This window comes from Labrus mixtus, chromosome 18 (genome assembly GCF_963584025.1).
Source record: "Labrus mixtus chromosome 18, fLabMix1.1, whole genome shotgun sequence".
Classification (NCBI taxonomy): domain Eukaryota; kingdom Metazoa; phylum Chordata; class Actinopteri; order Labriformes; family Labridae; genus Labrus; species Labrus mixtus.
Window position 1 is genome coordinate 6,146,142 of NC_083629.1, and position 16,638 is coordinate 6,162,779.

The 16,638-nt window shown below is 42.5% G+C and overlaps 2 protein-coding genes across 4 annotated transcripts; both read right to left on the reverse strand.

Moving 5' to 3' along the window:
* Nucleotides 1–1,308: 1,308 nt before the first annotated feature.
* On the reverse strand, nucleotides 1,309–5,524 carry gja10a (gap junction protein alpha 10 a). Its single transcript, XM_061063108.1, has 2 exons — nucleotides 5,330–5,524; nucleotides 1,309–3,107 (listed from the first exon to the last, which is right to left on the reverse strand). Exon 2 carries the CDS (start codon nucleotides 3,066–3,068, stop codon nucleotides 1,614–1,616), a length of 1,455 nt encoding a protein of 484 aa, XP_060919091.1. The 5' UTR covers nucleotides 3,069–3,107; nucleotides 5,330–5,524; the 3' UTR covers nucleotides 1,309–1,613.
* A 3,066-nt stretch (nucleotides 5,525–8,590) lies between these two features.
* On the reverse strand, nucleotides 8,591–16,638 carry ankrd6a (ankyrin repeat domain 6a). 3 transcript variants are annotated; one of them, XM_061062626.1, is made up of 15 exons: nucleotides 16,175–16,638; nucleotides 15,919–16,070; nucleotides 15,716–15,814; nucleotides 15,530–15,628; nucleotides 14,896–14,994; nucleotides 14,562–14,660; nucleotides 13,596–13,673; nucleotides 13,110–13,211; nucleotides 12,400–12,531; nucleotides 11,593–11,751; nucleotides 11,293–11,445; nucleotides 10,869–10,982; nucleotides 10,047–10,341; nucleotides 9,578–9,945; nucleotides 8,591–8,884 (listed from the first exon to the last, which is right to left on the reverse strand). In XM_061062626.1, the coding sequence occupies exons 2-15, from the start codon at nucleotides 16,066–16,068 to the stop codon at nucleotides 8,678–8,680; spliced, it is 2,154 nt and encodes a 717-aa protein (XP_060918609.1). In that variant the 5' UTR covers nucleotides 16,069–16,070; nucleotides 16,175–16,638; the 3' UTR covers nucleotides 8,591–8,677. The 3 variants fall into 3 exon arrangements, with proteins under 3 accessions (XP_060918609.1, XP_060918610.1, XP_060918608.1); XM_061062627.1 differs by having other exon boundaries at nucleotides 9,584–9,945; nucleotides 10,047–10,344; XM_061062625.1 differs by having other exon boundaries at nucleotides 10,047–10,344.

Sequence of the window (16,638 nt, forward strand, 5' to 3'; positions counted from 1 at the left end):
GTCAAAACACACTTCTTATACGTTAACACATCCTCCGTCAGCAAATGTCGAATGTCAGTGCCTAAAAGAGTACACCAATCAATCTTCACGGTCACTAACAGCAACATATTAACATAAAAAAAAGAACAACATGCAGATCTATTCTTTTTGGTTAAAAAAAAAAATTCTCAAGTTGCATCAGTTTCACTATTAGTTCATTTAGATTTATTTTGGGGCTTTTGTGCTTTTATTTCAGAGATAGTCCCAAATCGGGGAGAGAGAAAGTGGGGGTTGACATGCGGGAAAGGAACCACAGGTCGGATTTGAACCCCAGCCGTCTGCTTGGAGTATCGTAGCCTCTGTACATGGAGCCCATGCATTAACCACTACTATTTCGGCGCCCCGTGATTTTTCCACAAATCTCAATTGTTACACTTTATTTTGTCTTGGACATCCCTCTATCATATGTTATGACAGATGTGTTTTTGTTCTGTTGATTCTATTGCTCTACATGAGAGCAATAATTATTATCCACTTGAATTTGGTAAAAGACCATTTATAATCAAATAATTTTGAATATTATTTTGCATTTTTATTGATCTCATCTATGGATCAACAAATGTGTTTATCTACCTGTATTCATACAAATCATTTTGCTTTGTATGTTATTTTTGTAAATATGTGACATCTTTACCGTCATCACATCACCTTTCTCTGTTGTTGTTTTTGTTTCACTTTTCAAATGGCCTTTTATTTGTTTGGCCTCCTGTCAAAACTGAAGGGCATTATCTGAAAGGACTTCAGAGCCGTTTGATTTCTTCTCAGACTTTCACTGAAAACATTGAATGGAAGCTGCCAACTGAGTCATCATCGGTCTTTGTCCTGATCAACAGGAATGAACTTTCTCTCTCTCTAACTTTCTCTCTGTCTCTTCTACGCCTCCTGATCGAGACTGTTTATCAAGTCTTTGTGTCTATGTAGTCGTATTTTCTCTTTCATACATTGGTGAGGTTTGTAGAATAAATGCTTCTCCTCATCACTCTTAAAGTGAGCACACCTCAGAGTTTCCCCCCTCGACTTCTATGATATTTCAAATGCTGTAGGCTTATGTGTTAGATTAATAACTAACAAACACAATTAAAGTCATGACTGAAATGGGTTGCCAGTTTAACTCAGACAGTAGAGCAGGCATCCCAAAAACAGCGGCTGCGATCCTTGACACACTGGTCGCTGGTTTGACAATTTAGTGCATGTCTTGTCAACTCTGTCCTTCCAACAGTTCCTCTCTCTCTTTAGCTTTGCCTTTCAAAAAAAGGCAAAACATTACAAAACAAATATCTAAAAAGTCAGGACAAAAATGGCAAAGGAAACCCACGAGGGAACAGTGTTCTTGTAGATTCTCAATCATGCAGGTTATAATAATCCAAAATGTATTCCAAAAGGCATCTGGACTTGGTTGAAGTTCTGAAGAAACCTTTTGGACGAGAGGGGAAAAGCCTCAAGAACCTAAACCAAGTCCAGTTGCCTCTTGGATTAAACTTTGAAACGGGTTGTGGACAAGCTGCTGGATCGTTGGTAACACTCAGTCTTTTATAATTAATCATTTGAGGCTCTTAACTGGTGCTAAATGACAATCAAACATGTGATTTTTCCCCCCGCCCTTTACTTGCCATTGACATTCTTCGTCCTCCAGGAGGAGGCATCATGGGCATGTCGCCCTGCAGAGAGCCCAGTTCATCTGACTCCTCTGAGGTATGTAAGGAGGGGCTGGTGGAGCCAGTCATGGAGGACAAACTCTCAGAAGGTGGCCTCATCATGAAGCTTGTTTTTCGGGGATTGGGGACTATGACTTCACTTGCTATTGAGTCTCTATGCTGGTCCTCATACAGATCTCTGCCAGCGCTAGGTCTTATGTTGCTACTTGACAGCAGAGCTTCAATATGGCATCTTTGGAGTTGTTGGCCCTCGTGGGGTTCTTCATTATGGATTGTTGTAATCCCTTCTTCATTTGAGACTGCAGAGGACCAGCCTGCATGGTCGTCCACAATGGCTTGACTGTCATGGGTTTGGGGGGCTTGGATGGCACAGTTTTGGCCAGACGTCACTGGCATCCTAGGCTGGGGGCAGATAAAGCTGGTCTGCACCAGCTGAGTCAAGCCATACTGTCCCCGTGAATCGTGGCTGGCTTTGTACCCAGTGTTAAAATAAGGAGACTTCATGTTTGACTCTGGGATCACTTTAAAGGTCTGAGTTAAGGGTCCATTATGAGGTGATACATTACTCATCACACAGAGGTGAGGTAAAGATGTCTTTCTCTTGTTCTTGTAAATCAAACTGTCGTCCTCTGTGTACCTCTCTCCATAAAGAGTCTGTTTGATTTTCTTAATTCCCAGATGGGATATTTCCAGAATGTTTAGGAAAAGTGACACACCAGCGATGATTATCATAAAGACCATGAAGATGGTCTTCTCTGTGGGCCTGGAGATGTAACAGTCTACACTGTTGGGGCAGGGTAGCCTCTCACACTTATAGAGTGGCTCCAGTTGGATACCATAGAGTATAAACTGGCCCAGGATGAAGGCAACCTCCACCGCTGAGCGTGTAAGGATATGGATGATGTAGGTTCTCAACAGAGAGCCTCTGAGAGGAGCCTTCTTCACCTTCCTCTGCTCGTCCAGCCTCCTCAGTTCCCTCTCCAGACGCTTATGTTCGTCCACTGCCATTTCAGAGTCATCCATCTCGTCTTTCAGCATGGCTCGTTTCCGGTGGCGCTCCTTCTCCAGTGTCCGGATGCAATAGAGGGCATGGCCCATGTAGACCAACGAGGGCGCAGAGACAAAGATGACTTGCAGGACCCAGAATCTAATGAGGGAGATGGGAAAGGCACGATCATAGCAGACTGCCTTGCAGCCAGGTTGGTCGGTGTTGCAGATAAACTCAGACTGCTCGTCGTCCCATACATCCTCAGCGGCAGCACCCAGGATCAGCATGCGGAAGATGAAGAGTATGGTAAGCCAGATCTTTCCCACGATGGTGGAATGAATGTGGACCTCTTCTAGGATGCTGCCCAGCAGGTTCCAGTCACCCATGGTCAGCTTCTCACCTCTTCAATGCCACATGTCCTCAAACTGTGGAGACACAGCATGCACAACATTTTAACATCAAAAAGCTAGACCACAGGATTGTTATGGTTTGCTAGACAATTGTAAGGGTAAAATAATACTATTTTTAAAGTATGGGCAATCAGTCCCACTAACTAAAGTGATTAATGAGATCTAAAGAGACTGCAACATTGCATGTTGTAAAAAAAGCAGAAAAAGCAGTCAGAGAGTTTGCACATAAAGGAAGAGCTGAGGCTGATAAGCAACTTATTTATTTGTAGGCAAAAGCAAAAGCTGGTGCAACACAAATGTCATTGATAATATTAAATTGCAATAAAATAGTTGTAGCTAACGTCACAGTTTGTTCACAACTTCACAACTGACACATCCAAAATGGGGCTTACTGGGTTTGGTAGGTTTCTACTGTGATTGGGCCCAGAGTTGCAACTTTGAATGGGTTAATGATGGGCCAACATTGGCAACCAAGAGGGACAGCATGGGCTAAAACATGGTCATGTATTTTAGACAGTAAAATATGGTACTGGATGGTCCATAGTTGGACACAATTATGCACAATGGGCCCTATATTGTAACCCATCAAGGCCCATCATCAACCCGTCTGTGCTTACGTTTTTCTGGCCTCCATGGAAACTGAGGACCAACTGTGCATGGTCTCAGTTGGGTGTACCAAATGTGGCCAACAGATGAGCCCAGGTGAAACCAATATTGAGCCTTCTTGGACAAGTTGGCTTGGCTGCATCCTCTCTGAAGTTCAGACTTCTTGTTTTATGTTTCCTCATGGCACTTTTGTCAGTGTTCTTGTGATTTTCCAAAAACTAGAAATCTATGTACTTCCTTTGGTGAATTTATTGGTATTATAACCAACAGAATTCTTGGCATTGAACATAGAATAGAACCTGTTGACCTTCAGAAAAATTGAGCACATTGTGATTAAACTCCATGAACACACCCAAACTCCATGTGATATTTTGTCACTCACTACTCTCTGACCCCCCTGACCTGTGTGTGGCTCTCAGACCCAACCCCATTAGCTTCTGAGGAAAAATAGAAATGTCTTTAAAAAAAGCTCACAAATGTATAGTTTGATTCTTTTTGATTTTCCGTTTTCTAAAACAGTGGGCCTCTAAACACCCAAGAGGGGCTTCTCAAGAGACAATTTCCAGGAACACAGCAGCAGGCCAGTTTTGTTGAATTGGGTCAAATAAACTACTGTGAGTTTATTAATGTAGTAATGAAATAACGTGTCAACCAACCAATCAGCTTTTGGACAACTCCTTGGCTTGGAGAAAGAAATATATACAGGCTTTGAATGCAAACCCACACAACGTCTAAAGGATATATCAATTGTTGAGTTTGGGATTTGTCAACAATTAAAAATGTGTAGATTGTCGGCATAGCAAAAGTAGTTACACAATGAGAATATATGATCAATCATATTAGCCAAATTATAAAACTGATGGGGTTTTGTTGAACACACAAAACAACTGATGATTCTTCAAAACATCGACAATGGACACTTTAATGGGATTTCTTTAGATTTACCACTTAATTTAAAATTCTGATGTTCTAGGTGAGAAAATTAAACGTTTTTACCTGACTAGCTTTGCCGAAATTTGAGAGCAGCTTTGTTTTTCGATTTTTTTAAATAGCACACACCATTGAAATCCTAGCAACAATATGCTCATCCAATCAGGTGTTGGAAGATTCTAGTTGATGTATGATTCAAGGAGATAACTGTCAATCATGTTAGGTACCACAATGTTAAAATCAAGGCCTGTCAAGAGGGACTGGTCAGACCAAAGAGAAACGCTAGCATTGTGATACTGAACTATTTATGTGTCCCTATTACAAGGAAATGCTGCCTTAAAACAGAATTATAAAGTTAAATCTCATTTTTTTAAGGCCTTAAAGAAGCTTCCATGTCCTGCAACAGATGGTATGATGAATATGATAAAAAATCAACCTGCGCAGTGGCAAAATTAACATGAAAATACTTTTTTATGGTGGATTTTTCCATTTGTAAGGTGACAATGATAGACAGTGAGTGTTTGCGTAAGTACAAATTAGGCAGAAACCAGTATTTCCACTAATAAATAAAAGTAACACATTTTTCACACTTTCAGGTCTTCTGTGTGAACAAAACTTGGATGAGTCATTCCTTGAACTTTGGTTTCGCACTCTTTGGGAGAATGAAATCACCGCCACGGACAAGAATCAGGAGCACTTACGTTTGACTAGTACGGGTTCCCTCTTTGTCTCTTGATGCACTTCATTGTGATAAAATATGTATCCCAGTAATTGACCAAGTCTGAGTGGCTACCCCATGGAGGTGTTTGGTGGTCCTCTTGCGTTGGTCCCCGTCCTCCAGCCCACATCCCTCAGCTGTCGTCGGTCTTTGTCTCTCTGTGTATCTGTGTGTGTTGTTTGGCTCGCTGTGTGTTGGAGTGCTCTCCCGTGTTACATGCAGGGTTCACAGGATGTGACAATCGATCGCCTCCCAACGGGACAATGTCCCCCAACCCCCTGCCTTCTCCCACGCCAACAGTGCCAGCATCAACCAACCGGTGCTGTCAATATCTGCTTCTCTGGCAGAGAGAGGGGATATTTGTTTATGGTTGCTCTTTCACATGTGGCCTCATTCTGGTGCCCTCAACATAAAGATGTAACTGAGCCAGCAGGGAGTCATCAACTCGCTTTCATGTAATGTGGGTAATGTGTTTTAATGGACGCTACAACATACCATCCTCTACACAGCTTCTGATTTTGGATTTGCTTCGTGCATGCACGTGCATGCATGACTGGCTGGCATCCCTGCTGTGATAATTCAATCCAACAGTCTGTACAGACATGTTGTACTGTAAAAGCATTCATGTGAAAAATACTCAATAGTGGAAAGAGAACAATTTACAAGACAGACAAACGATCGGAATTGGTAATTATTTGGGGCATTATTTTAAGCACACAGCAGGGAGACGATGTTAAAAACTAGCAGGCAACGGAGTGGAGCATTTAGCAACAAGAACGGCAGATTTGAAGCTGGTGGAGACCAAAAAAAAAACAAAGCTTATAAGGGGCAAACACTTTCTTTAAACTCATCAATGAGACACACACATTTGCAATTTTATCAAGCTATAGGGAATTCACTGGGATTTCAGGCCACATTTACCACATTACCAGAACCATCCAGATCATACCTTGTATTAGACCCTACACTGGTCCTGCTGAATATATTAGAGAAGAAGAGAAGGCACAGTATTTGATAAATTGATTGTTTACAAACCACAACTGATAGCAGAGTTTACTTTCTATTTTTCTAGTCTCTGGATTATTGTTCAGGATGTGTCTTGTGATAAACTGGGGGAAATATAAGTCATAAAACACTATGAGTGTACCCTTCTAGTAATCAATGTAAAGCTGTTTTGTTCTTCAACCAAAAACAAACAAGGTCAAGATTTTCCTCAAGTTTCTCGGTTGTTGCTTCTAGGATATTCCCCCCTCCTACTATCAAACCTTCGCATGACACAGGCTTGAGTTTTAAACATATCGAATGCTGACAGCAGCAGACCGCCTCGCTCAGCGCACAGAGTAAAGCAATAGTACATATTACCGGCTTGATTTGAAAGCCTGGTGCTTGGCTGCATAAAATGACCAGCTGTGCCTGCAGGGCCTTTAATTAGGTTTCCATCGCGCTCTGACAGAGTCAATGGAGCATTGATTTGATTTTCCCTTCAGAAGCTGTGGCTGTGGTCGCTGAAGCCAAAAGCCAGATGTCACACCAGGATCATTGGGTTACACAACCACTGGCTGCTTCAGCACAAGCTCCGCCCTCCCCCGCTGCTCAGCTGCCCGTAAGGCCGTTGGGGGCAGTGGGCGGGACTTAGTCAACTCTTTTTTTTTTTTTGTTTGTTGACACTAGGCCTTAACTCATTAACTTGATGTTGTTGATATCATGTCAGTAGAAGTTTAAACATATCTTGTTACAGAGCTTTTGTAGCAAGTGTTAGAGTTCAGCAAAGCACAAATGATATATGAAGCATATGAACTACTTCCAACTAATATTCTAATTATGTTTTCTACAGAGAGTGGGCTTTAGAGAGAGGAGAGGGGAAACATTCGCCTTGACACTGTGTGCTCCAACAACAATGCAGAGTGTATAACTATCAGTGTCTGTGGAACAGTGTGAACATTTTACTCAAGCAAACCAAAAACTAGATTCTGTGGAAGAAAAAATGTCAACAGAGAGGAGACTCTGATATCTGTTTAAGTTTATTTTCCTCTGGCATTGACTCTAGCTGGATATTAACGTTAAAACTAATTTAAAGTAAGGGGGTGGGGGTAAAAAAAAGGTAAACTTCATCCTGAGGTGTATTTTTGACTTTTATCTTTTATTAGATAGGACAGTAGATAGAGTGGGGAATTCAGGAGAGAAACAGAGTGGGGAATGACTTGCAGGAAAGGAACCAAAGGGTTGGACATGAACCAGGGCTTGGAGGACTATAACCTCCATACTTTGGGAGCGACCTAACAGCTTGGCCATCTGAGACTCATCATACTGCTTTTTGAACTGGTAATGTTTACTTCTTGTTGAACAAGGTAGGTTATAATTTTGTAGGTAATCAATTAAAATCAATTACAAAAACCACTGAGATCCAATAAAAACGGTTACAGTTCTATGAATCAAATTCCTAAACTCTGCGAGAGAGGGAAGAGCTTCAGTCTTTAGAGTTTGCTGGAGGGCGTTCCATGAAATAAGGGCATCAAAATTAAATGCAGTTTTACCAAGTTCTGTAAAAGTACAAGGGACTTTAAGAACGAGCCAATCAGAAGATCGGTTGGGGCCCAAATTCCAGTATAAAGAGGGTTTGTCTGGTTTGACTGTAAACGTTTCAATAAGTAATTTACTTGACGTTTTTATCACAGCAGCACATACAGCATCAGTACGCCAGCTTTCAGTAGCAGCTCCCGCTTCCTTATTTAGTGGTCTTTGACATAACATCCGGTGTTTCCACGGCAACGATAAACAGTGTGTCTGTGATGACGGCCGCCTCGACAAGACATGTCTATAAAATTTCAGATTTCTCATGTTTTAATAACTGGAAATATTTGAGATTATGTAATTACTCAAAAAAATATATAACATGGGTTTAGTCTCATTTTAATGAATTTAGAAATTTTAATGTAAACATCGTCATACAATTCTACATATTGTAAGTTAAAATCATGCACCATTGAATTGGGTTATTTATATGGATTAATTTATGGGAATATAGGGGCAGAAAAGTAACAACACTTTATCTTTATATGTCAGTTTAATATTAACAAATGTAAACAGTCTTCAAACTTTTAGCAAGCTCATGTAAAAATGAACTGTCCCAGTAATATTTAAGCAATATTTTAGTGTATGTAGAGGATGTATGTTCAGTATAAAACGCAGAAATGATTGCATCTATTAAAATATAATTTATTTTTAATAGTTTTTTAGTGATTAGTGCTTTGATTTTATTCCATTTTCTACCTTTGCTGATTAGAGTCTTTATAGGTTGAAAAAAAAAATCCTGTCAGTCTCTGTCCAGTTTTTATTCACTGTCAAGTTGCACCAGTGTCTCTGTGTTCTCATTGGTCTTCAGCTTCGCAAGCTCCTCCTCCAGCATGCTGATTCGCTGCAGCAGCTCCTTCCTGTCCTGCTGGGATCTGAGCTCCGTCTGCTGCTCCACCTCCGTGACCTTCCTCTCGTACCAACGCTCCAGCTGGATGGACACGGTCTCAAAGAAACGTTGAGTCACCTGATGGAGTATCCAAATCAACCAAATCACCAAATCTCGTTAACGTTACATTTTACAAGGAAATGTTCCATACCATACCATACATTTCCATACCATACAATTCCATACCATACCATACCATACCATACCATTCCATACCATACCATTCCATACCATACAATTCCATACCATACCATTCCATACCATATCATTCCATACCATACCATATCATTCCATTCCATACCATTCCATACCATACCATACCACTCCATACCATACCATATCATTCTATTCCATACCATACAATTCCATACCATACCATTCCATACCATACCATTCCATACCATACAATTCCATACCATACCATTCCAAACCATACCATACCATACCATACCATGACTCAACATATGTTATTAAAGTTTTCATCATGTCTTTTTACGACTGATATTGGTTGTTGTTTATCTCGCAGTTATGTCTTTTTGGCGCTCTATTTCCTTGATTGTCACTGTTTTTCAGACAATGTTCAGCTATTTCCTCTTTTTGAGTAGAACTTTATTGTAACTGATAGAAATAATCACCTTCCTAAAGTCATAACACTCCAATCGGAAAAATAGGTATTGAATTTTCCTCGTAGGCTCTAAGAAAAATGTTATCAACATGTTTCCTTGATTGACAGGTCTAATTAAAACCACTTCCTGCTACCATCTTATTTACCCTCACCTCCTTGGCGTGGAGGTTGTTCCTCTCCTGGATGAATGTGGGCTCTACAGGATGGTCAATAAAGAACTCCAGAGTCCTGGTTCCCTCAGCATGGATCCCTGTACGCCTGCAGCCGCTCATTAGCCCTGCAAACTGGTTCATTTCAAAGCTTTGATCCTGATGCTGGATCAGTCTGGGTGCCTGGTTGCCGATGCTGGACCAGCTGCTGCTGCTGGTGGAAAAGCCCTCCCCCCTGCACAGAGCCGGCGCTACAGGACCGTCCTGCACTCCCGGAGGCTGCCAGAGGGGTTCCACAGAGCCCAGCAGGAGGCCGGAGGTGCTCTGGGCAGGCAGAGGAAACAGCGCTGTGTTTTCATAATCATCTGATAACAGAGGGAGGGGGGTACAGAATAAAAGATCAATACTTTCCGTGCTGAATGACCCTTTGAAATGGTCTGCCTTCATTACATTTTTTTTTACTTACCTGGTGACCTGTCCACTTTCATTTCAAAATACGTCCCGTTCTGCTCCTGTTCCAGGATTTGCAGACTGTGAGAGGATCTAGACGGTAGGATGTTGACGTAGGTCGCCAGCGAGGTGCTGCTGTCTCCAGGAATGACAGACAGCAGGGGGAGGGACTCCAGCTCAGTGTCGCCCGCACACTGCTCCACGGACGGCGAGGGGAGGAGTTTGTAGTACTTGGTTTTGGCGGGGACGTGCACCTCCATGTCCTTTAGCTGGGACAGACACCACCTCTTCAGGTCATGAGACACTGCTGCCTGCTTGAGAAACATCAAACATTTACTTAGCCACAGCAAATACTCCTCAGACCTTGAAGGGGAATTCATGTATTTTTAAATCTGGGCGCTACTTTTTTAAATTTATCTCTGAAAAACTCCTTAGAATGTAAAGTCAACAGCTTTGAAACCGGCTGTAATGGCTGCAAAGTCATCGTTGGTGGCTAATATCCCAACCAAAATATTTCCAATAAAAGTTCTTGTTTTTATTACTGACAGGCTCGGACGGTTATTCTAAGTGTCTGACAACATTACAGAAAAGATCCTACAGAATTAGATCTATTTGTTAGAGGGGGATCCTAAACAGCTGTTACCAGATTCCACTGACAAAAACACTCATTTGACCTCCCAGAGTTCAGGAGTTACTGGACAATCATGGCCTCCATCTGTTTGTTTATTTGTTTGTGTTATTATGTGACTTTGGTGTTAAAATGGTTCTTTCAAATTGCAGTCATTCCTGCATATACTGTAGAGAAATCCATTGTCAGCTGGAGGTTTATCACCTGTACCTGTGTCATCAGTGTTTCCTCCCTCCCCTGAGCCACTCTCTGTTCGATCCTGTAAATCATGTTCCTCCTCTCTGCCGCGGCTCTTTCTTGGTTCAGCATGTCCAGAACTTTGATCTGAATAAAGTGCAAAAAAAAAATCTGAGCATTAAAAATACGCTTTGTGCTCGAGACAGAAAACACTGATGGCTTTTAGTGCAGAAGCCCCAGACCCCAGTTCAAAATGATGTAAACAGCATCAAGCCATCAAGACTCCATTTCTGTCTGCAGCAGGGGTAGGGATGCTTTGTTTTACACGTTGTGTGTGCATTTTGGATAAGACACTTTCTTTTGTACTGATATTGTGCAGGTTACGAGCTGCAGAAGCTGCACTAAGCTTTTCTGAATTTGCCCCTAAGGTGAAATGGTGAAGTGAGAAGAGGAGCACCTGGTGTCGGTTCCTGCGGTCCATCTGTCCCAGCCTGCAGCCGACCTCCTCCTGGACGTTCAGGATGTGCAGCCTCATCTCCTCCTGTGTGGCTTTCAGCTGAACCTCCAGCTTCTGCAGCAGTGGCTGACACTGACATCCATCAGCTGGAGCCTGAAGGGAGTCACATCAGCAGGAAGAAGGCCACAGAGTAACTCAAATTATAGCTCATATTATGTTTAACTTTCTCATTCTTCTGGAAATGTCTAATCTCCTTCCTTTACCAAAAACATCTGTAGTAAGTAAAGAATCATCTGTAACCTGTTTGATGTTTCCGTCCTTGTCCCGATACAGAGAGTAAAGCTGGAACGTTTTTCCATCCAGAGCAGGACTAACTTCATCGTCATCATCCCAGAGTAGATCTTTTTTAACGTGGACGTCCTTCTTTGTTTTTCTCCGATCGACATCTTCATTCACAGCCTGCAAAGTATTTAACAATGTCAATTTTTGATGATAATGATAAAATGAAAATCCTCTTTTTTTAATCAATGATCATGTTTTTCCTGCCAGGTAAGATTTCCGTGTGAAGTCGGGGTGAGCTGATGTAGGAGATCACAGCAGGAAATATTCAGGAAAATCATCACCAGCGAGTTGAAAGGGGTGTTAGAGGTTTTTATCCTGAGACCGACCCACAGCCAAAGACTGTGCATGCCTCCGATGCAATTTCAGTGCATGTAATGAAACTGCTTCACCATTTTCCTGTATGTCACTATGTTTGTCTCTGCTTTTTTGTTGCTATGGTAACAATGTCTTACTATCTGATATACTTGGATATAAAGGGAAAAACTCTGATCATAGAGTTGGACTCTGAGTCTCGCCTCCGCCTCTTCTTGACCGACAGGGAGGAAGCCTCCAGCTGTGAGGCGCATGTGTGAACAAGCTAGTCAGGAAGATTTCAGCGGCAGTCTGCCTAAAAACAGCGTCAGATAAATGATTAAATATTACAAAAATGATCAATAATGAAGCCTCGCTGCCTAGTGGGATGTTTCAGAGGAGCTGCTGTATTGGAGTGAGATGACTGAAAGCGTCACAGTAGAACACCTGTTGGTCAAACTGTTTCTGACTCACCTGGACCCTGACTCTCCTCTGCCGGGGGCTGCAGGGGTTGCTGACAGCAGCTGTGGTTTTGTGGTTTTGTTGTTTCCGTTTCTTCTGTCTGCGAGGACTCACCTGGACGCCCGTTTGTTCACTGCTGCAGTCCTGCACACCACGCACGGACCAAGATATTTCCATCAGGAGAAACAAGTGATTTAAGAAATTATTTATTACAATGAATTACATGGAAATGGGACTTGACAGAAATACTTTGACTTTTTGGGGGTGGTTGATGTGTTTGGACAACGACACTTCTGAGCGTCGACAGAATAAATTCCCCCCATGGAGTCCAGTTGGTGAGACCGGATGGGTGAAGAATTGATGGATGATGATCCTGTGAAGACTGGCGGTGTTGGGGAGATGGAGGGGAGCACGAAACATCAACATGAAGGAACTAAAGGCAGAGAAAGGATCATATTTAAAAGGGGAGCCAAACGATGATAGGCTGACAATGAGGGAGGAACGCCATGCCATTGGTGAGATGAGTACCGCTGACGGGACAGCTGATTATCCAATGACAGCCCCAGAAAATGACAGCCCAAGAATGACAGCGGAAATGTGAGTGAGTGTGCAAAAAGAAGGAGAGAAATTAAGGCTATTATAGTCTTCTTAGCTGAAATACGTTTTGTGTGTGTGTGTGTGTGTGTGTGTGTGTGTGTGTGTGTGTGTGTGTATTTTCTTACTTTGTTTGGTAGCATTTCCTCCCTGGGCTCAGACTGAGTCCTCCTCTCAGGTTTCTGTCTCTCTCTTCGTTTCTTGATTGTTTTCCTCATGAAGCGATGAACCTGAAGACAAATGTAGAAACACAGAAACAGCCTGTTCTGAGCAGGGCTGAAATAGAGGGGTTTATAGACATGATCAAATACAGGATCAGAGTGGATGTAGAACTCTGAGAGCTCTGAGACTTATTTAAACTGGTTGAAGAGGAGGAGAATATGTGACCTTTAAAATAAATTTGGATTCTTTAGTAAATTGTCTCAAAAAGTGCTGCATCCTTCCCCAGTCTCTTCAAGAAGTCTACAACTACAAACTCTGGCTAAACCAGTTAAAAAGCTCAACTTATAATAAAATAATCACACATTATGAACACTCTTATATTCTGTGAGCGATCAAATACTAAATACCAACAAAAAAAAGTCCTTGTCTATGTTTGTGATGATGATACCGACCTGAGGAGCTCTGGCCAGGAGAAGAGCGACATCTTTGTGGTTGTTATCTCTGGCTTTGTCCAGAGCTGTTTTACCTGCCTGGTAGTGAACACATCACAACAACAACATTATTAAAACTCACTGAAAGTACATCTGGCACATGCTTCCATGTTTGTCCCCGATGCCCAGACACAACCATCGGACTCTTTCATGCACGGCCTGCTCCGACCTCCACCTCAGCGCCAAGGAAGTGTGGATAACAGGAAAAGAATACAAAGGAGAAATCCTTCTTGCATCTTACCCAATTTTTCTTTTGTAACATAACAATGAGTAAGGTCCTTCACCTTCCTTTTTTAAAACATCTCAAGAGAACACTTGTTATGAATTCATGGCGCCACACAAATATTGATTGATTGATTTATATTTCTTATTATCCTTAGCCCCCCTCACTGCTGCACTTTTGTATGTATCTTTTTAATATTTAATGTTGTTCAAAGAGAGTAAAGTTAACCAGGGTCAGTCTTTGTATGTGCTCTCATACCTGGCAAATAAAGCCGACTTTAGGATTCATAAAGTGAGGTATAGCGCCCACTCGTTTCTGCAACACCAAATTTGGCAGAGAGGGTCTAAAAAGCAACAACGAGAGTGCAGTATGGGAAATGTAGGATCCTTTGCTTCTTGTGGTTTACTCATGCTGGCACCTAAAGTCTGAATTTAGCGCCCTCTGCTGCACAGAGTTTGAACCGACTTCTCTTGTTACATCACAAAATTTAAACGATCAATACTGAATTAGTGGACTGTGAAAACAACCAATAACATCAGACTGTTTCTGAAACCTCGACGGGGAGAGGCGTGGATGTTCTGAAAAAATGTTCAGACTTTAAAATCTAAAAATGAGGTGAGACTGACGGTTACATCAGTTGTATCAACATGAGGATAAAGTAGGCTGGGTCAGACGCAGTTATTCTGCTCAGATGGGGTGCTCACATTGTTCCTGATTTTCCCATCAGTCCCCGCCTCCAGTAAGAGCTCCACTGTCCTCTTGTGGTTCAGAGCTGCAGCCACATGCAGAGCCGTGTCCCCTGACTGCAGGAAAACAAGGACAGAATTTATTTACCGGTACAGTAAATGTTCTAACAACACTTTTATATGTATTTGTTTGCTTAAAGTTATTTGTTGTTTAAAATTTCAATAATGAAGATTCAATATTCTTGCAAAACTTTTACTGCTTCCTAACGATGCTCCACAAAACAATACAATAATTTACTGTAGTTAACCCTCTTTTTGTCTTCCAGTGACTCCTCTCGCTCACATTCTGTACCTGGTTTCTCTCGGTGACAGAGCACAGAGAACTAAGCAGGATCTTCACCAGAGTCAGGTTGTTGTAACGAGCAGCAACATGCAAACACGCGTCACCCATCTGCAACCAAAACAACACAATCATTTGCTTCATGTTTTCAAGCAATACCAAGTCTGCAGTGTATTACTGTGGTACTATCGCTCACTTTTAAAGGTCACATATCCTCCTCCTCTTCAACCAGTTTAAATAAGTCTCAGAGCTCCCCAAAACATGTCTGTACAGTTTCTTGTTCTAAATCCACTCTGATCCTGTATTTTATCATGTCTATAAACCCCTCTATTTCAGCCCTGCTCAGAACAGGCTGTTTCTGTGTCTGTACCTTTAAATATGTAAACGAGCTGTGTCTGACCACGCCCCCTCTCTGAAAGGGCATTTGTGTCTCGGGCTTTCTCGTTCCATGTCCTATTGTTTACGGTGAGAAGGCCGACTCAGAGGGCAGAACAAACATCTAGCTGTGGGAGTGTCATCCACCTGGGGGAGGGGCTACTGCCCTTTGTGATGTCATGAAGGGAAAAGCTTCAAACCTTGAATTCTAATGACACACCATGTTGTTCTGTGAGTGGAGCTCAGTACAATGGGATGTCCGAGGACTCACGTTGTTCTTGGTGTCTGGTTTGGATCCTTCGAGCAGCAGGAGGCGAGCGGTCTGAGCGTGTGCGTTCTGACAGGCCAGGTGGAGGGCTGTATTTCCTGCCTGAGACAAAATCACACTGTAACTGCCCCTGGTCAGGGTAGGGTTAGCCTAACAATAAAGCCATAAATATTGGTTTAATTGTCCTACCCTATTCCTTATGTGGACGTCAGCTCCTGCCTTGGTGAGCAGTTTGACGCAATGAGTGAAGCCGTGCCAGGAGACCTCGTGCAGCGCCGTGTTTCCGTCCTTAAACACAAAATTAAAACAGTTTTTCACATCGCAAACCAAACACACAAACACGTGTGCAGCTGGTGCTGGATTGTAAAGTATACAGGTGTGCCAGAGCTCACCTTGTCCTGCAGGTCGATAGCGCAGCCCCCCTGGATCAGAGCAGCCATCGTGTCACTGTTTCCCACCGTGGCGGCCCGGTGCAGGGCGGTCAGGTGACCACGACCCGGGTAGAACGAGGAGGGGACGTGGACCAGAGCTTGCTCACACATCACTACTCACAAACACACACACACACACTAACATTCAGGCACAGAACTGTTTTTGTTGAGTTTCAATGTAACTCTAAAATTTCAAGTTTTTACATTTTCTACTCACCTTCGAGAAGACGACCGGCACCATTCAAACGTGATGCATATTGAATTTTCTGTTGCAAAAAACATAAAACGTTTGAACTTTACAGAAACAACACTAAGAACCGCTCATGTGCTTCGTAGGATTTTAGCTTTGGAGATATACACTGTGGTTGATGTGCGCTCAGGATCACGAGGAAAGTCTATTAACTCACCTATAAACACAGCTGCTTCTAAGCTGTAATCAAGCCAGAATTTAAGCATGTCCTTCTCACTCACTCATTGCCAGATTGTTCTTTACCTCCAATGCAAGACTTTCTAGCACTGTCACTTGGATTAATTCCCTGTTGCCGACCCTGCCTGCCTCTAACAAGCCGGCCTTTTTTGTAATCTCTGAAATAGCCTCAACCTTCTGTCCTGCATGGGGGAAAGTTCTGTCTCTGCATTCCTGGATCCCGTCTGCCTCTCCCTTAAGCCTGGCTCAGACTG